Raw genomic sequence first — 22,106 nt, forward strand, 5'->3', positions numbered from 1 at the left:
TGCTTGGAGGTGGTTTGACTTAAAATTGTTTGGGTCTCACTTTGATCTGATTCTATAAAAAGTGGATTGTTTGGGTTTTCCCCAAGTTGTGGGGTTTTGCCCTGGCATGGAGCCAATATCTTGCATTCATGTGATTTTGATGATAAGAACATAAGCATAATCAAATTAAAGAAGAACCTAACATCACAAGTAAATGCCAAGTTAAATAAACTGCCCTAATCCATTTTCCAACAGAATAAACATTCCAGGAGGACCAAATGAGGGTATAGAATATAATTATATAAGTACTTTAATTAACTGTCCACAAGGCCAACTTGCCTATGGGACAAAGTGTTCACATGCTAAACCATCATTAAAGGAAGACTCATGTAGCCGAACTAAAATAAGAAAAGTAAAAGATGAAAACAGCCTAAATAGTGCCCACTTATTGAAAAATGACCATCAAATCAAATTTTCAATTAAGATTTAGAGAAACATGTACATTGTACATGGTTTCCTTCATTGGATGAACCATTTCATTTCTCCCTAATTATATTTCTCCATTGTTGTTAACCTAGATTGTTAATTCTTAAGCGATCCATTAGGCATTCTGTGCTTTGCTATTAGAACGGGCCATACTCTTTGGTCATGGGGAGACAATAATATAATGGCATTTCATTTCATTTCAAAAGATTGAGAAGAAACTTACAATATGTTTTCTACATGTTTAATAAGAAAACTCTCAATGATTTAACTTTTTCAATATCTAAATCAATTGCAATTTCTTCCTAGGAGATCTTATGCAATATGTTACGCATATACTAAGCATGGAACCTACTGTGATGATTGACTTGTCAACGTGAAGAAATGGAACCTCTAATCAAATGAATACCTCAAATCTTTGAAAGCCATGATTTGCTTAGGTGGTTTCCTACACTTTCCCCAAAGAATGTCGTTTAGGCTAATGGACGTCTTTGGTTGTTAAACCAGCTTGATTATGATTTTTGCTAGATATGGTGGTTGTTCCATTCGCAGAACACTTTTTTCATATTAGATACTCAAGTAACTCAACATGCACATTCCCTGTTTATATCAAAAGCTTATGTACGTAATGCATACAAAAAAATCATTTACATAAAAAAATTCTGTAATGATCACTAGAGAAATATCTCAACGTTGAATATTGCCACCATGGAATTGAGTCAAAGGAACACCTCATTTTCCAGATTCCCATTTACTATGAGATCAAAGGGAGATTCCATTGGTTTTACTGGGACTCAAATGGTTCCCTTACTACTTTAATCCTCTATAGAAAGCAGAGATTCCTAGAACTAAGATCTTATGTTATGTAATAAATTAATTAGTATAATTTAACGAAAGGGCACGATCTTCTCCTGAAAAGGTACTCATGGCGATATATATATCAGGGACCTTCATTGTAAAATCATCATATTCAAGAATTAATAAAATATATAAACATGTGTTTTCTGTAAAAAACTGAGCTTTACGCTCCATTTGGTATCAGAGCCAGTCGCCATTGCAATTTTGTTCATGGTTCTTCATCATCAACGTGCATTTGTCCAGTCCGTTCATTGTGAATTTCCCTCCCCGCATTGCCTATGTCCCCAGTTTTCTCATCCAACAATCTGATTGTTCTTCCACTCTTTCATGTTCCTTGTTCATCGCTGCCTGCCCCAATGTCGACCTGCAGCTTGCTGCCTGCCCCAATGTCGACCTGCAGCTTGCTGCCCACCCACTGCATCATAGACCTTGTTCTACGTTGTACCTGCCTCCGTTACAGTGACTTGTGTTCCGTTCATCTTCCCAATTGTTGCTTGGTCCTGTCATTCATGTCCCTATTGCTGTCGGTCTCTTCCTTCTCAACCGCCGTGTCTATCTCATCCATCGGTCAACCATTACATTCCATATATCCCTATTTGAACTATATAAGATACGGCAGACCTTTAAATTATTTAACCTACTATTTTTTATATATATATATATATATATATATATATATTTGTTATAGCATTTAATTAAAAATTATATTAATTAATTATATATTAATTAATTATTATATAATTAATTAATTAATTAGCTATTAAATTATAGTTATTATATAAAAAATTAAAAAAATAGGGTCAGGTTAAGAAAAAGGGTTAAGCTGGATAAATATACACCACCACATACCCGAGCAATGAATTCGGCAATGTCGATGGCCGATTTTAATAAAAGATTGATAGATCTTGAAACTAAGGTGACCAGACATGCTGAAAAAATCGAGAAGCTGCAAGATACAACAAAGAGAATAGAGAGTCAACTCGCGCAGAACCATAACGAGTTTAAAAAGGATCGTGCAATCCTTTCAGATAAGGTGGATCGACATCATGATCAAGCAATGGTGATGTTAACCTGTATTTGTGACAAGTTGAACATTGCATTCGATCAAATACCCCAGAATAATGAAGCTACTCAACATCTCAATTCTCTGGATACATCAAACTCGTCAGACTCACATGAGAAACCTAAGTCTCCAAAAGCATCGTCCATGCCCCATCAACAAAATAGTAACATGAATTTTCAAAATATGCAACTCTGGAATCAATACTCAAATATGCAGCTCGCAAATCAATTCCCCTTCTTCACGCCACCAATCGCTACATATCAACGAAGAGCAAAACTTGAGCTCTCCAAATTTGCGGTAACGAGAAGTGCAGTGTTGCATGGTTCAATAAAGCAAAAGAATATTTTGAGATTTACAATATTGACAATGATGATGAAAAGATCAGGCATGTGTCCATGAAAATGGAAGGTGAAGCATATAATTGGTATATGTGGTGGAAAAAGACGACACTTGCTATTAGTTGGAAGAAATTCAAAAATGCATTCTTTAAGAGGTTCCAAATTGTCAAGGAAGAAGAGTTCTTCTCAGCGCTCACTGGACTGCAACAAAAAGGAGATGTGGATGAATACACTCGAGATTGGGAAGCTTTAGCTACACAAGTACCTAGATTATCATAAACTCGTCTCATTCAGTCATATATCACGGGACTTAAACCCCATCTCCAGGTTGAGCTTGAGCTTCATGACAACAAATCTATAGAACTAGCAAGATAGATGGCAAAAGTCGCTGAAAAGAAGCACGAAAAGATGCGGTGGCCAAAAGTTGAAAGATTATATTTGAGATGAAGATTTCCCCAAACTGTGAACACGGATAATACAAAATATGTTCCACCACATCTTCGTGAAGGAGAAAAAACTAACTTGGAAATGCAAAGAATGAAAGAAGGCAAGTGCAAACGTTGTGGCGAAAAATGGGACCCTAAACATAAATGTGCTAGGGGAAAAGAAAACAAGAACCTATATAAGTGTGAAGCAACTAATGATTCAAACGAGATTGAAGATTCTCCACAATTTTCTCCAGAACCAAGTAACGAGAATATTCCGCAAGTGTCATTATCGGCCATGATAGGTATATGGTAACCCCAGACATTAAAGTTAAAAGGTCATATCAAAAATGCAACGTAATGGTTATAATCGATACTGGTAGCACCCACAACTTTTTGGACTCAACTACGGTGAAAAGGCTCAACATTTCCAACATGAAAGTTATGATAGCTGACAGTAAGAAATCAGCCTGTCGAAACTGTTCCTGGAGTTTTGGGATGGCCTCACAAAATTCAGGGCCTTCCGGTTCTCCTCTCTGCATGCGACCGTTGTTCCCCATCGTTCTCAACAACTGTCCACAAAAACTGCAACCGATACTGAAACCAAACCATGGGACTGATCTTTGAAACAAACTGGATGCAATGAACTTGTTCAGCGTGATGAAAACTAATCCGCAGGTTAGTCAGTGACAAGATTTAGGTTACATCATGATTATTACTTTGTCAATCAACTGTAAGGAAATAATGATGAATAGACAATGTTTTTACTAAAAATCAATTTCTATTGGATATCACTGACGTTGGTTTTGTCAGCACCAGTTGTCAGTACACAAATGGCCATACACTACTATTTTGTGAGTGCTCGCTTGTTAGCAATCCCTTGCTTTTGCTGACATCTGATTTGTCAGCACCTGTATTACAACTTTTTGAAATAGCACTGACAAAATAAATGTCAGCGCACCCAAATTTCCATAAAAAAATTTGAAATGTCTTAACCCTAAACTAAAATTGTGATAACACATATATAAGTTTTATATTATAAAATTTATCATTTTTATATAAATTTTATTTTTAAAAATTATATATATATATATATATATATATATTTTTTGTTTGTACTTGCCATTTCCCCGCCATATCCAGATCTTGTCTTAAAAAAAGAAAACAGTAGATCTGTATCCAGATCCAAATCCTGATAGCTCAGAATGTTTGGCATAGAGTTTATCTATATTATTTCTGGTTAAGATTGTTTAGTTCTTTAACAAATTTGCTTCTTTGTAGATAAATAATGTGAGTTGTTTTTGCATCCCTTTACGTACTTGCACAGGTTCAAATTCAAGTCCTATTAATATACCATTTTTGTAATCCATTGAACCTTAATAGGAGGAGCTTATCTTATGTTTCCTCTCTTATTTTTCTGTCTGGTGCACAAATATTATGTTTTTTATTGACTATGTCTGTCTCAATGTCATTCCAAAACTTGTACAATTGAGTGGATTGCACTGTCAACTATAATACCTCGCCTTCAGGAATCACAACAGGAATGAATAAGCTTTGAATATTGGTACTATATATGCAGATCATTTTCAAGAAGGATTGAGATAAGGTTTTCCTATGCAAACATAGAAAGAATTTTCAAATGAGAATGAGAAGAGTAACCATCACAATAAGGAACATACCTGTGAAGCAGCACAGGTAGCATTCAAAGCATGACATGCACTGTCATCACAACACCAAGACTCCCTACGTACTTGAATATTCTCTATCCTGTAGGAAAAATGCAAGATAACATGTATCAAGCTTCAGAAGCAAGCAACAAAAATTTATTTCTTCCTTTGATCAATGTTACAAAATATTATCCTAAATACAAAAGCATAATATATCATAACCGACTTTCTTCTTTGGATCAAACACCGACTTTAAGCCCTCTTCTGTTTACATAGCCCTAGGTAGTATTCCATCAAAGCATATAGTGGGCTACTACAGTTCCTCTTTTACTGTAATATACTTACTTATTTTAACTGAATGAATTATCCTTTCACCCAAAAAAGGATGTTTATAACAGTGACAAACAGCCAAGCAAAGATGCATAAAAGTAGCCCTAGGTAGTATTCCATCAAAGCATTTAGTGGGCTACTACAGTTCCTTTTTTACTGTACTATACGTAATTATTTTAACTGGATGAATTATCCTTTCACCCAAAAAAGGATGGCTATAACAATGACAAACAGCCAACCAAAGATACATAAAAGGATATCATGCAAAGTGACAATAATGGACACAATTCAGACAGCAAACATTCTAGATAGTTTCAAAAACAGTGCTAAATACCCCATTTGCAGATGAAGAAGAAGAAAATATGAACAATTTGCAGCACGCTAATCAATCATATGTCATGTTGAATATGATCTATCTGAACATAATCTATCAATGTAGAGTTTAAAGATGCAACATATCTTATATATGTGAAACAACTAGTAATAACAGCCCGAGGGTTAGCTTAGTTGGTCGAGTCCATGTTGTTAAAGCACATCTGCTATAGTATTGAGAGGTCACAGGTTCAATTCTCTCGACACTCTCGGGGTCAGGCTCAGTGGTTGAGCCGGCAGGAAGTGATCCTTTTCAGTAGATCTGCCTGATACAAATATTCAGTGGATGTAGCGGTCACCAATCTCCAGGGACCGTGAACCACATCGGACTAAAAAAATAACGATAATAATAACAATGGGGGTTCAGTAAAAATGTCAAGCGGAAACAACAGAAAGAACCTGTGCCTGCTGTCGGAAATTAGACAGATAAAAATAGGGAAGAGTTAATATGATAATAAAATAACCTAGTAAATTTGTGCAGATTAAGATGATTTAGAAATCAAAAATTCTTATTAGAAAACAACTCCTCTGGTGCACCTTCTATGTCAACCTCAACCAACAAAAAAGGAGAAACAGAAGGGAAAAAAAGCTAATATACAAAATACAGCTGGTAATATTTACATGCAAAAAGATGGAGAAAATTCCCCATGGGGGGGCTCACAAGACCACCTGAATGATAAGACATCAACAACACAAAAGTGAAATCTCCTCAACGGGTTTGACAAGCCAAGTCCATATAATATATTTTAGGTACACAGTCAAACAATTCAAGACACGAGCCAGTCATTGCCTATCATAGCAGCCTTTGAACTCCCAAAATTATAATCGTCTATCAGTGGAATACAATATTGTATTAACACCTGAACAAGAAAAACAATGCCCTTTACCTCTTCCATTTTTTGCAGTTGATACATTGCGCCCAGTCCCTGGTATGCTGATCCTCACTCATCCCATGCTGCTGCATTTCACCTTTGTCCCCAATAGGAACAGAAACAACAAGATCCATGCCAGAATCATCAAGTAGGTTGCCCTCTTTCGTGTCTCTGTCAACATCGCCTTTCTTGCATATGCTCCTTTTTCTCTTCTTTTTATAACTCCTTTCTCCAGATGTTTCTTCATGAAATTCACGTGAACCACCTTCTTGACTGCTAGTTATATATTGGATACATCCTTTAACCTGATTATGTACAACATCATGTTGGCCTTTTCTTGAAACCTTTAGACCTGTCAAATTTATTTCATGGTCTTTAACAGCATCTGTAAAACCTCCAGTTTGAACATCATCATCTGTACTAGTGCCATTTGTGTCCTCCATAACTTTAAACTTGTACATTTTCCCAGATCTTCTCTCAGACGCTGAGTAACTCTCTTTAACTAAATCTTGCTGTATATCTTTCTTGTTATGAATCCTACTGCTTCTGCGAACTTGCTCTTTTTTATGTTGACCATTCTCAACCTCATCTCGGTCCTCCAAACCTTCTAATTCGGTGATGTTATGCCCTGAAAAATAAGAAAAATGTATATCTGTCACTTACTTTCCATTCTTACATACCAGACTCAGATGATGACATGCTTAGCCTATATAAGTATCTTCTTGCTGTTATAATTGTTTTTGATATACATAACCATCTTTCAATATCCCTAAAAGTTTTTGATGTTTTCTCATCTATGTTGTTCACAAGGAAGTAAATGGCACTTTGTTATGAATATAATAAATACATAAATAATGTAAATATAAATAATAATAACAATTATAATAATAAATAGCTAACAGTGATTAGTTAATGAAGAGGCAGGTCTCATGAGGACATGACCATTCATGAAGGGGCACCCGCCTAAGTATATAAGCGGGCCCTCATTTGCAACATTCTCATCATCATCTCATATCTTGTGTACATTTATTATATAAATATATTTGTCCTATAATGAATACTTATACAGATATTTTGAGTATTCTGCTGTGTTTATGAACTTTGTTCATAACACACATCACCTGAAGTTTGATCGTGAGCACCAACAGCTTTAGCTGGGGATTTGACAGCTGTTGTAGTAGCCACGTAATCCTGCTGCAGTTCAGCTTGATGCTTTCGCTTTCTATTTATTCGAGTGAATTCCCTCTGTTCGCTACTTTTCTCAAACACAGTCAAACTATTATCTGCACCATCTTGTCCTGAAACACCTAACCCACTTTCTGTGTTTGGTTCCAAATCTTGCAATCTTCCATCATTATCCAGCGACACTAGCTGCAGTGTCACATGTTCCCCCATTTGCCTATTCTTATTGCTTATTGCACTTCCATCAATGGGAGTGGAAGCATCACTTACCTGATTCTTTGTGCTTTCTCCTTCTGTTTTGGGGAACAGATAATGTACATGTCAATTTTAGCGAATGCAAGCAAGCAAAAGAAAAATAAACTTGAAAAATAAACACAGGATAAGTATGTTTCAGGTGTGTCTTGAGAATAGTATGGAAGGATTCCATGAAATGCCTATAGTGTCAAGAAGACAATACCTTGTGGTTCCTTTATGATAACCTTAAACTTTGCTGACATAGATTGTCTGTACCTACGTGCATCTAATCTTTTTGATGCAGAGAAATTATTTTGGTCACCATCCACAACAGGGTCTGTCGTCTTAGTAATATGTACTTTTTCAACTTCTTCTATTGGAGGAACCTTGCATTGTCTTTCAGAGATCCCTGTCTTCCCATTCCCTGCATATGTAATACCAGGAGAACGGTTCCTGGCCACATGCTCTCTTTTTGATCTCCTCATGGTTGGTACTGACATTATAACACAATTACCATATCAGTCCAACTCAGAAGATATTCCATGAGCCTTTTTATCATTCCTTTCATTTAAATTCTACACACAGATTTTCAACTCTCTCCTTTGAAGCCATGCCCAAAAGGAATGTTTGAGTGTTCTGAACAATGAAATTTTATAACACTGCAACTTGAGGATCGAAGTTCCAAATTTAATTTCCTGCAAAAGTCATTGAAGATGAGATTCATTAGTTCCATGCCAATGTAGAAGAAAAACTTAATATTTTGGGCAACTCCATTTATTGAGAAAACAATCAATACTACATGTGCAATTAAAAATATCGATAGATAGATAGATAGAATTTTATTAAGAAATCCACAAGGTCATTTAGACTGATGGGCAGAAAGGTCTATATACATGACTCGAATCTTTCAAAATTTGCATCTAACAGGCAACAACGAGAGATTTACTTCAAAATGTATCAGAAAGCCAAAATTGTGCTTAATATACAGGCATCTCTAAGATTTTCTTTGTTCATTATATTGAAAAACAAAAAACAAACAGAATATATATAGACACTCACACACAGATATATACACAGTGCACACTGAACTAGTCACAATGCATTATGGTTTAGGGAGTATACCCTTGCTCAATAAGAGTATCCAAATATGGGAACAGTCATATCAAAATGTGGAGATACTCGAATATAACAACAAACAAATAGCAGAACAAGTATGTCAGCAAAAGACGAGATTGTAAGAACTGTACACATACCCATAAAGTTGTAAACTTTGTATTGTATTATGTATTTATCAAAATACAAAATTGGTGGAGTAATCACCTGCGACAAATTCTCCTGAGGTTACCACTAAGATATACATATTTAGGTGATCATCTTTGACCAAGTCACCTATGGATTATTTAAAAATGAGAAAGAATAAAAAAATTAAAAATAAATAAAAATTTAAATTTAAATTTAAAAAAAAAAAAAAAAAAAAGTAAAAAGGTCAAAGATAAATGCGAGTATAAAATACAAGTGCAGTACATGTGTGCACTAAAAACATTCACTGGACAAGGTTTCATCAGTAGCAGCCTTGAATCATAAAAGATTATGCACCTTGAGAATACCTAATGCAGGCAATAAAAAGGTATACCGCATCTACCCATTATAGTGCATATGCTTTCAGGACACTAAATAATATCAATGAGTGGTCACTAGGCAATATCAGCAAGATCACTAATGGACAGTAGGCATTCTCAGCCACACTAGAGTCTAGCTGACCAATATTCACTGGCTCACCCAGCTTTACATATTTAGATTATTATGTTATCAAGCAGTGACAGACTTACAAATATTCTCTAAATGCTCCTTTACAATATCACTTGAAGTGTTATTTTTATTGTTTCTTTCCAAATACCAACCATGTAAAAAAACTTCAAAAGTAAAACACATGTCATATTACACAGAGATCCTAGCCTTAAATGGTAATTGTGAACTACATCAACCATCTCCCACAGCAATTTATAATGACTCCCTCACAGGTTCATACCTTTTCACCCGTCTAGCAAAACAAACATAACCACGAGAGTAACAAGCGAAGAACTTGTGCAAAAATCGCAGAATGTTTTCAACAACAGAACTCTTAGTCATTCATAAACACTTAGAGATCTGTTTGACTTTGAGGATAAGAAATATTATGGTGATGAGGGACCCAACTCAATATTCTATTATTTGAGTGTCTCCAAATAAAGTGCAGACAAAATCAAGATATTATCTTTTGAATTTGGAATAGCTTTATTTGTAAAGTACACACCATAGCCAAAGAAATAGTCTATCTAGCCCAACAGAGGGAAGTCTTTGTGAAGACTAGAAAACAATAAAAGGGGCTAAGATGGGTTCGAAACCCAAAGCCTGGTTCTGCAACCCTTGGGGCAAATGCCACTAGATAATAGTCTTACATATCAACTGTATAACCCACCAAATTCCTTCACCAAGTGATCCTCCAAATCAAATATGAGAAGCGGATCTCCTTAGAAGTACTAAGGAAGAAATCTGACAAGCCCCAGATCCACAACCCTTTAGGGCAATGGTTCTATTCTGTAGCCTTCTCGATATCTTTTACAAGAATAACTCCAAACCCTTGTTCCACAATGACAATCCCACCAACAAAAGCCCAAGATAAAAAAAACCTTGAAAAACAGAAAAAAGACCACGCAATACAAGTGCTGTTCCAAATTCTGGCAGAAACAAAGTGAAGGATAGGGTGTCATGCCTTACAACAACACCGATCTAAATTCTGGCAGGAAAAAAAAGAGAATGATAGGGTGTCATGCCTTACAAGAACACCGATCTGAAAAAGTAATCAATCAAATTCACTGTAAAAACCAAAAAAGATGAAAATGAAGAGGGTGCTCATGGGGAAGAATGTTCAAAAAGCACTAAAATAACACTGCTGCTCTGGAACAGGACTAAAAAAGCCTTGGTTTCAAACCTGATATAGCCCTATAAAGTATAAAGTTTAAACTTCAGTATTTTGTCTGAAAGAGGTGAAATGATGAGGGTGCTGCCTTAAAAGGGCATGAAGGAAAGGGTTAAAAAACCTAGAAATCTAGAGCTGTTCTAAAGAGTGCTGAAAAATCCTAGTTTCAGACCTGAAACAGCCCTAAAACAGTGCTGGATAGAGAAATAAGAAACAACACTATCTCTGAATACAGTGTTGAGAAAAAGTGATCACCAATCTAAGGTGACTCTAACAAGCCTATGGCTGCTTGTTTGGGAAAGGAGACCCTTCTCAAAACTTTTGATATAGTTTCCACTCACATTTCCACAAGATCTATTTCTCTCTATTTTATTGATGACACTACGAATGTTTTGCATCTTCCTTCAATGGTTCAAGCTTTGTTGTGTGGATTTTTTTCTTCCACACTGTTAATTGTCCTTATTGAGCATATTATATACAGGATCATTCAATGCTCCACATGGACTTTATTTTTCCCCATTGTAATCTCAGTTTCTCTTGGATGTACTTTTGAGTGGCAAATTCATTTCCTCAACAAATTGTGCTTCCTCATGTTCCTTCAGGTGACCAGCATACTCCAGTGGCCCTTTCATTCACAGTTCAGCCAAAATCCACAAACTATGTTGACATTGTTGTCATGGTTTTCTGGGGAGGTTCTATTTTTAGATAGCATGCATTCAACAAAAAGGTGGTAAGGTATGATTGAATGCCTTCTCTTCTTGGCCACTTATCTATCTTCAAGGAGGATTTTGTGCCTAGGGTCAACCCAATGCTGAGAAGATATTTATAAACCCTAACACTTCTTTCCAGGTATGGTTGACCGTGTTCTCTAGTTGGTTATCCACACAATAACTCTCACATGTCTTTCAGCAGCACTATATTATATGTTTTCACCACGACCACCTAAGTAACCAAACACATACAAATAGGGGTTGTCCTATATTTCGCATGTTGGACACCAAGATGTTAGGACACATGTCCTGTTCACGGGACACATGCCAAACATGTGTCAAACAATTTCCCTCAACATGTCTTGAAAATTTGACACGTGTTCCCCATGTGAACGACTTTAAATCACATTTTCTGTTCTTTTTCTGTCATTTCAACACAGCAAGTTGGAGCTATGAAGAAATTTGGAGTGCAACTAAGGGTTATTGTGCAAGTTAGAAGGGGATTCCAAGAGATGGGAAAGTGGATTTGCCCACCAATGTTTAATTTTGTTTCCTACTGTAGTCCACTATCTTCCTCATTTCACACAGATTATAGCTCAATCATCAAGGGCAATTGGTAAAGGTCAAAGGAAAGGGAGGAGTTTTGGTCTTTTTAGAGAAACATAGATCAAGCTTCTTCCAAAAAGGTCAAGGAGACAGTTTTAAATGATGATTGGTGTGAGAAGGTAGATGTTTACCAATAAGATCATGGACCCTATCATCTATGGTTCTAGTATCTAGTAGCTACCCTGTTTTGCATTTGCCATCAACGTTTCTACCTATAGTAGCAATGACTCAGTATCTATGTAATACATTTTGATTTGGAATACTTAATGAGAAAATTGCAGCTTATGGTTCTAATTTCTTGCATGTTTATCATTTTATTGTCATTGATGTAATACTAGTAATATGATTGAATTTGTATCATCAACATGTAAAATTGTATGAGATTTCAATCTTTGTCTACATTTCAGTTTTGTATGTGTAATAATTCACTAATTTGCTATATATATATATATATAACATGTCCTTGCTGTCTTGTTTCCGAGATCACCGACACTCATATATTCGTGTCCCTATCCCAACTGGTCAAATAGGCCCAGGTAACAAACCAGTAGAGAAAGCTGGTTGGAGAGTCCGTTTCTACCATTTAGGTACCAACTAAGGGTTATTGTGCAAGTTAGAAGGGATTCCTAGAGACGGGAAAGTGGATTTGCCCACCAATGTTTAATTTTGTTTCCTACAGTAGTCTACTATCTTCCTCATTTCACAGAGATTATAAACCGCTCTCCTTCTTGAATTTGGTCTTCATACTTTGGTTCTGTATTTAGTTGATCTCTTCAACCATGTGCTCTATATCGGTTTCCCACCAACTTGGTCATAGCATATTGTTCACCCTATATACAAATCAGACCCAAGCTCATATCCCAACAATTATAGGACAATCATGTTGTGCCACACATTCTTGAAGCCCTCTATGCTACATCCCTCCACCTGCAACACCCTATGGAGCTTGAGCGGAGGCAACTTCAAGCTAGAGGATAGGTTGGATTACAACATGAACACCAAACTATTAGTCACATCTTTACACTCAAAGCCATAACTGAGGAAGCCAACATTGCTCTTCGAGAGTTTATTGTTGTTTTGTAAACTTGAAAATAACTCTATCCTTGGGGAGGCTTTATTGCAAAGACACAAAGACATTGGCACCTCAAAGACCTTTTTGTCAGCCATCATGCATTTTTATGAGTCAATCCTTAGTCATCTATACACAGCACATGGGCTATCAAATTTTATCCAAAATTGTATTGGGGTATGTTGAAAATTCAATAGTGGCAGCTATTATACTTATTTTCCTTAAACTTGATATTTACTTGTGAACTTATTAGCATTCTTGTGTTCTTTTAGTTAGATCCTTCATCAAAGAAAAATCAAGAACATAAACTGCAACAATAGAGGGCACATATATTAGGCTCTCATCCTGGGAAAAACCCCTACAACAGGAAAACCTGGAAACTCTTCTCTTTTTAAAATCTGGTTCAAATGAGATACAAAAACCCAAACCCTAGACCAAGTCCTTCTCCTAGTACCAAGTCATCCCTTCCTCAAGTCCTTCCAGATTATGCACCAAACTACTACACACTTACTTCAACCTGCCAGCTCCCATACTGCAACTCGTCCTACAACTTCGAACCTGCAATTTCAACCTTGCAGCTTCTTTGGAAACCCTAATCCAGTGTCCTCCTAAAACCTTCCTAGAGCAAGACAGCTCTCCCAATGTCAATGAGGTTAATATAGGGTTTTTTCCTTCCCAACTACAAGATTTTGCACCTCGTCCTACTGCAACTCGGACCTACAACTTTGGCTTCCTTCTGTAGCATCGAAAACCCTAGAACTTCGCAAGTGTGAGAGAGAAAGATCCCAAAACAGAGATTCTTCGTCCTTTTTCCCTCCCAAAACCTTCGCTTTTCTTCTTCTTGCTTCCTAGCTTCAAATCGAACTCTTTCAACAAGCCATTAGCATGGTAATCAATGATCAGAAATCATCCCTTTCCTTTCATAGTCTCCCAAGGGACGAAGGTGCGCAGGCTCAATTGCTTTTCCCCTACCATTTTCTTGAGCTGGAATCTTGACTAAAATACCTTGGCTTTCACTTAACACCAAACGACTACAGGAGGGCAGACCAGTAGTGGCTTAGTGCTAGAATTGAAAAAGAATAAACTCATGGTGCTTCCACTGGTTTTCGAGGGTAGGAAGGTTGGTTCTTATCAAATTTGTTCTAGAAGCCATCCCCATCTTCTAGATGTCCTTGGCCTAGATACCTATTAGGGTTCTCAACTACATTCGTAGGTTGTGTTGTCAATTCCTGTGGTTGGGTAGTAAGGAAGTCAGAGTATTTGCATGGATCATGTGGGACAAAAATCTCCCTTCCCAAACTTTGGGGTGGTTGGGGCCTAAAAAATCTCCCTTCTTTTGCAAAAGCCCTTGCTGTCAAGGTTGGTTGGAGGATCCTCACTACATGTATCTTATGGACTACTGTTGCCATTCGAAAATACATTTTCCCTCAATCGATTAATGGCTGGATCAGATCTCCCAACAAGAAAAGGGTAAAAATGTTTATTATATGGAAAGTGGTGCTCTCCTATTTCCCTATGATCGAGAATAGCCTCGCATGGAAGGTTGGAATGGGTGCAAAGTCAAGATCGGCAGAGATTCGTGTGTTGGGTGTGGGGAAGGCTTCCTTCTCCCTGAAGATATGGTACATTTTCTCAATGCTCAAGGAATATTCACTCTTAACCAAGTTGCAAATCATACAATAAGCACTATTTGGTTTCAAGGTTGAATTTCAACACACGTACTAAATTTACCCCCCGTTTTTAAACATTTGTGGGACAACTACATTGTGGCCTTCAATATCACCCATGTATGAATTAGAGATGAGGATTCGAATCTCCTCCCTTCGAACAAATCCTCTCATCCCCCCTGTATTGTGGTGGTTGAACAGTATGACAACTCTATCCCTTGGGCTTATTTCGACAATGCCACTACAGTTGATGGCTCATGTGGAGGCGGAGCTATCCTTCACATGGATGAAAATCATGTTTTAAGGATTCCAAGTGGCCTTGGTAGAGGTTCTAATTACTATGCGTAGCTCCTCAGTTTAAAACTTCTTCTTCTGTTTGCTATTAAAAAAGGGGGTTCTCTCCCTTCAAATCTTTGGTAACTTTGCGCTTATGATACACTGGTTCAACAATGTGCAATGTTGTCATATTCACACTTTATGTCCCATTCTTGAAGAGGTTCTTCGCCTTAAGCAACATTTTAACATGATTTTCCGCAAACATATCTACAGGGAAAGGAACCATGCGGCAGATCAACGCACAAAGGCTAGCTCTACTCTATCTCTAGGCACATGGAAGAACAACAAGCAAATAAATGGTGTTACAACATAATATTATCATCACCCCTTCATCATTAGCATTTAGCAGATGATCATTTTCTTTTGGTACCACTAGCTCTCTCAAGCTATATCATCTTTATATCTGGAACTATTTTGAACAACATTATATGGGCAAGTTATGATGAAAATTTTGACTATTAAGAATCACATGCTCTGAATCATTTTTATGCCCATTTTCAGCAATGGAGCATGGCAAGGCCACCAATGGGTGAACTCTCTGAGTGTGTAATGTACAAGCAAAATGTGATTTTGTTATATTAATAAAATTACGTTTTTTCTTCGAGAAAAAATCAAAAATTAAAAAAATATATATAGGAGTCTAAAGGGTCAAAATATAATTAGGGCCTACATAACAATAATAATGTAAGGGCACACCAATAACAATAGTGGAGATACACTAGTATTATAGGGACCTAACAAATATATTCACCTTTTCATGGTATATAGATGAGCAAACTTTGCATATTTTGTCTTTTTATTCGTTTGGAACCATGGTTTTAAAAATCAAAAACAAATTTTTCATTAAAAATTAATCATTTCATGTATTTTTTTAAAGATCGATTCATTGAGATCTAACTAATCATGTTTTCCCAGTTCCGATCCAAAAACCGATTTGATAGGTGGACCAGATCGATCACTAATTCCAATTTTAAATACTATCCTTCTAAGGTTGAGAAGCTCACACATGGAAACATTTTATTTGAGTCGCAAAAAAATAACTCATCAGGTTGGGAGAAATTATTTTCAAGCACTTAGAGAGAGTGAATAAAGGCTCAAGATATTAGAAGACCAAAAAGTCTAAGATAAATGAACTTCAAGATTATTTACAAAAGCTCAAGACAATTTGTCAAACTTGGAATCTAAGAATCAAATACTTTAACAACAGACCAAGTGTTGAAAATCCAAGTACAATGTGTACAAGAGAGATTTATGAACTTTCGATGTTTATCTGTGAATATGTTAGGTTTCCTTTGTAATTACTTTCTCTTCATCAAATAAAATACTAAGGAGAAAGAAGAGATCACAGAGCACAATAACAAGAGACACCAATGTTTAGGTCAAAGACAAGAGCAAAAACCCCACTAAGGAGAAAACCCAACAAATTCTTTCCTTAGAGATATCCTTCAACAATACATACAAACATGGACTATTCTAACCACAATAAGGCTTCCACATGTGCTAGGTCACCAATGCAAAATGTCTCCAATACAATATCAACAAGTAGTCCAACACGATTTGAACAAAAAAATCAACTTCAAGAGATTGATCTTCTCTTCGTAAGATGGTACCCAAGCTTGTATAACACTTTAACTCTAAAGCTCGGCTTTCCGATAGAGTACAGTCCTAAGGAAACACCAAACTCAAGCCAATTACAGTCTTTAAATACCTCGTATCTTGTCTCACGATTCATCCTGGTTGTAGATCTAAGGAAGCCTCAAGCTCGAACTAAACATAAGCTCGGATCACAAAACATCACACAAACAATACTTCTCTAGGGCTCAGCCTAGAGGCCAACAATCAATGATCTCAAACTAGGGCAGATTTGGACCTCCTTCCAAATCCAGGACTAATGTTACAAATCTCGAAACAATACATATATATGATGCCTCTCTAGGACTTGGCCTAGAGACCAACCTTTAGCAGCCAAAGATCTCAAACTAGGGCAGATTTCAAACCTCAGAAAGTACTTTGATACACCCTTCTAGAACTCAGCCTTGAACTCGGATGACAATTCTCTCGGACAAGTAGTGTAACAGTAGTGATCACAGAACTTGGACTTCGAACCTTCCAACAGAAGCTACAAAACTTTATAATGCAACTCGGACTGGATTAGATCTTGGAGAGAGATAAAACAAAGACTTCTTGCCTTGATATACTCTTACATTCTTCCTTGTAGTCCTTCGCATGGGAGATCCAATCAGATCTGAGTGAGTGATCAAATTACTCTCAAAGGAGGACGAGTGAGGTCTAATTATATTCATCAAGATGATCCGAATGGGTGTGTCTATGGGGCAAGCCGACTTTACCATCATGTGATTCAAATTAGAGACTTTCAAGGCAAGCCAACTAGCCATAATGTGATCTGAATGAGAGAGTCTCAAAGTAAGCCAACTAGCCATCATGTGATTCGAATGAGAAAGTTTCAAGGCAAGCCAACTGGCCATCATGTGAGTTTCTAAGTAAGTTGACCTGATCATCTAGAAGAACCAGCCTAGCACTTGCAGAGCCACTTGAAATAAAAAATAATAATTTTGTTTTTTCTCAAATACAATGAAAATAAATCATTTTATGAAGACCAACCATAGCTACAATTGCAACACCCAGGTCATGTGAACAACTATAATTATTTTAGCGCAGATTAAAACAAATTACAATTGCAGGAAAGGGGTGGTCAGCAGCATACTGTAGTAGTGTCTCCAGGATAATACCAAACCATAAAATTTAAGAGACCCACCAGAATGGTTGCACAATGAATATGGAAATAATAACTGAATAGAAATGCAATGTGCTGCTCCTACTGTTAAGAAACCTGTGGTAAAAGAGTTGAAGAAACACAGATTTCTAAATAATAGAAAGCAAGAAAACCGTGATGCATGCATCACTCCCAAGATGTTAACAATGGTTACCATGAAAAAAAATTTGCCATGAAAATTTTAAATGACAATACAAGATAAGAAATTGTGAACCAATATATAGTGCAAGTATCTCATTCAATCAAAGAATCAGTTCTAAAAGAACATTAAATGAGAATGATTTGAAGTACTGCAACATCCAACACTGTGATTGCTTTTAGACAAGGCGATTCATGAAGAGTGCACAGTTATGATGTTTAGCAATAACAACCTCTGTTAGTAATAAAGAGTTACAAATACATCTCATAAAGTCTACATTTGTGCATGCTCGCACGTATATCCCTCTTAATCATGAGATTATTCATAAATCCATAAATATTTTGTTTAGTCAGCCCAGCATAAGTGCCACTCTTCAAGAATTGTGAATCCTCTTTTCTTTAAAAAGTCAGATCACTGGCTATAAAATGGCTCTTAGGCATTAAAGTAGGGGGTTTTGTGAAGTGCTATTGCAGGTAGTCTAGAAGAGAATATTTGGGCCAAGAAGAGCATCTATATACCATGGATTTGAACTGAGTTCACATCTATACCTTCAAGAGAAGTTTAAGACTTCATGTGCAGAAGATTTTGAGCATTGAGGCCTTGCTACCAACAACTGCTCTCATTTTTTCTTATGCTATTTGTGCTATAGAATCTACCATCAAATCTACTGTTGGAAAATAGCCGGAATTCAAAATTTCAATGGCATTGTTTAACCATTATATGTTTTCGAGATTTTGGTCAGAATCCGGCGAAACTTTTTTTAGCGAAAGGAAAAACTCTGGTGCACTCAGATTGCAGAGAGTTCACAACACAAACTTGTGATTCCAAGAAATCCCCACCACAATCTGGGCAAATTAGACCAGAAAATACACCTGAAAAACCTTCAAAACATATAGCAAATAGACAACGGTATATTCTATTATCAGTACTGAATCTGCTGTTGCTGGTTTTACAATTATTGCTGTTGCTTTTTTGCTATTTGCTGAGGTTAGCACCCATCAGTTTTCAAAATTTTTGGAAAAAACAGATCCCAAGTTTGGTTTATAACAGCTTTTAGCTTTTAGGCTTACGCTTTGTTTTAGCTTTCAAGTTTTTAACCTTTCATCTTTATGCTTTCGGCATTGACCTTTAATCTTTCAGTTTTGTCCTTCTCTCTTTTAATCTTCAGCATTTAGCATTGTGCATTCTTGATCAGCTCTATGAGGGTCTCCTTTTTGAGGCACTGAACTTTTAAGGAAACAAACCAACACAAGAGGAGTTGTGTTTTTCTTTGTGGGAAAAAAAGCAAAATGAAGTCGAGGAGAGGACATAATGCACTAACATATTAGAGAGCAGAACAATGGGAACATAAAGTCGAAGATAGTAAAAGATCGCAAACTGTCAACAAAGAGAATGAATGGCTGGACCTTGATCATTCAAGAACAGGAAAGAAAACTTTTGTGTGGTCAAAAGAAACACCTGGGAAAGCTTGTAAAATTCTAGTCAAAATTCCATTAGAATTTACAAACTATATAAAGCAACAGTGGATTCCTCCAAACACAACGGCAAAAAACAACATCCATAAAAAGGTTTATTCACCAATGTCTCGATTATATTTTGCACCACTCAGTGTGGACATCAGAGAGATGGCAAGGCAGGATTGTAGATTGGGTGATATAAAGCTTGGGAGCTAAGCAGCGGATTCAGAATCTCAGATATCAGACCAGTGTTCACATGAACAGAAGGCGTGGCTGAAATTAGCAGAGATAGAAGTCATTGGGGGATGCCCAGATATGCCTGAAGGATGTGAGCAATGACCAACAAAGTCGTACGTTGACTGTATTATTAGGTTTGTCCAAAAGTTGAATGTATTTACTGCTTGAAATTTTGAATTTTTTGGAAAAAGCGGGCTTCAGTAATAAGTGTATATCGTTTGGACACAAACTTCATTTGTAACAGTGAATTTAAGCTATGTTGTTTTGTCTGATCAATAAACAGCCAGAAACCTAGAAATATGTAATATTGGGCCTTTACAATATATAAATAGTACTGCGGAAAAATGAATAATGTCATCTTCCAACCTCTGCCAGAAAACCTCTCAGTCTTCCACATTTTGGATAGATACTTGGCAGACCTTCAAAGATTTCAACGAACGACATATTTAAATTGTCCATCTCTAGGATATCCATGTTCAAGGGGCCTAGAGACTGTAACAAAATGCCTGCCCTTCATTTCTATTCCGACTGCTCCGTCAATGCCTGGGAAAAATGTGCAAGAACTTTACTGTGGAACTTCTAGAGCTGGACCTGTATTGAATGTTTTATATCCCCAAGCTTCTGCCGGATGTTGCCACAATTTTGCCTCGTCTGCTCTGTGTTACTCATTTATTCAACAAGGTTGCCAGGAATTAAATAAAATATTCAACTTCAACTATACTTAACACACAAAAAATTATTTCATTCCATGCTTCGAATTTTTATCAGTCTTATTTGAGACTGCATGTAAATTATTGAAGAATTCCCCGGAAACACGAATAAGCAGTTATAGCCAGCTGTATGTCCTGGGTTATTTTAGCGGAGCAGTGCACCCCCTGACACGGCAACATAGCTGAATAGAAGTGCTTCTAGGTAAAGGTTCGCCCTCCAAGGGCCGTCCCACCTGTGAAAACGGGTCTCATACGGCGCCTGACATATTCGGGCAAATTGCAATGCTTCTAGAGTTCAAATGAAGCACTTTCAAAACCATACACACATAAAAAAGTAAAATGATAAATTCTTCACAGACAAGACGAGGTAACCATAGATCGTTCATAACTGACAGGAGACCGGAAATATTACAAGGGTTTGCACGTAAGGGTTTCATTGCATAAAATATAAGAAAAGAACGGCCAAACGAGCAAATACTCTCCTGCCATCCTGCATAGGTTTTCATTCCTGACGGAGCTTTCCAACCTTAATGCATTAGGTTTTCGCGAATTCTTTGTTGCAGGCAAAAATTTCATCGGAAATCAAATCAAATCGAAGGGCGAAGGAAGCGAAGTTGAGAAGCCTTATTCCTTCCCCTAAATATATACGGTTCTCCGAGTTCGGGCTTAAGTTTTGTAGGAATTACATCAAAACGACAGCTGAAACACAGACAAAGACGAAGAAGAAAAGAGCATTCCCGACCCGAAGCGTCGTATTTCATAGAATTCATTCAATGAGGCATGAAATTCGACACAAATCAGATCAGAACAACGGCCGTAAAGCAGATAAATCAAATTTTTTGACGAAATACCTCAATAGACAGCGCTGAAAGTAAATCTGCTCGAGTCAACCTCTCCACCCCCGAGCATTCAGCGGCACCAAACCCTGCAACAATAGAGAACATTAAAGCGAAAATGTATTTGCCAGTTTCCTTTTATTGTAGGGAAATATTTATCTAATTAAACACTGCATCTTTGTAAAATAAACCGCCAAGGCGATTCCGAATATATATTATTCCTATTATTGTTTTATTCTGGGTAACTCTGTAATTCACAACCGTAACCTCGACAAGTTAACTCCACCAGATCTACTCTACGGCTTTGACCCTGGTAAAGCCTAAAGGCTTATTAGTTTCCTGGCCCTCTCCTATTCACAGCGCGCTTCGGTCAAGCGGGGCGAGGCGGAGCGGGGTTTAAAGGTTGTCGCGGTGTTTACCTTTAACAGTATGCGGCCGTACAGCGTGACAGTATCATATACGAAATGCCTGCCAGCTGTCCGAAAGAGCGATGTTGACACAACCTCAGAAGCAACAGAACCACGCATTCGCAGCACTTATTTATACCCCCGGGAATCGAACTCAGCACTTCCAAAATTTTCCGGATTCCGAGATCCCCCTCCCTCTCTCAGCGGAATACCATGAGCGTCCGAAGAATCGAAACTTGGACCTTCCTGTTTTTGCGCTGGCTCGGAGCCACCCGATCTTCTTAATTTGAGTTTTTAACGGAAAATTACTGCGGTGAAAGAACAGTCACTTTTCTTTTTGGTTCGCGGGGGCCAGGAGCGGAAATCCATAAACTTT

At 37.1% G+C, this 22,106-nt stretch overlaps 1 protein-coding gene across 3 annotated transcripts in view; it reads right to left on the bottom strand.

The window, feature by feature from the left end:
• Positions 1-21,908, bottom strand: part of LOC149225501 (uncharacterized) — a 243,680-nt gene extending 221,772 nt beyond the window's left edge. Inside the window, exons 1-6 of one of the 3 annotated variants that reach the window (XM_089377104.1) lie at positions 21,743-21,908; positions 21,339-21,412; positions 8,027-8,498; positions 7,509-7,862; positions 6,403-7,015; positions 4,826-4,913 (exon numbers count right to left, since the gene is read on the bottom strand). In XM_089377104.1, coding sequence (XP_089233230.1) covers positions 4,826-4,913; positions 6,403-7,015; positions 7,509-7,862; positions 8,027-8,303 — 1,332 coding nt within the window. In that variant the 5' untranslated portion in view covers positions 8,304-8,498; positions 21,339-21,412; positions 21,743-21,908. The other 2 variants (XM_089377103.1, XM_089377105.1) reach the window with 2 other exon arrangements.
• Positions 21,909-22,106: the final 198 nt, after the last annotated feature.

This window comes from Pinus tabuliformis, chromosome J, assembly GCF_031772625.1.
Source record: "Pinus tabuliformis cultivar Carrire ecotype Pingquan chromosome J, CPIR1, whole genome shotgun sequence".
In the NCBI taxonomy this organism is placed as follows: Eukaryota; Viridiplantae; Streptophyta; class Pinopsida; order Pinales; family Pinaceae; genus Pinus; species Pinus tabuliformis.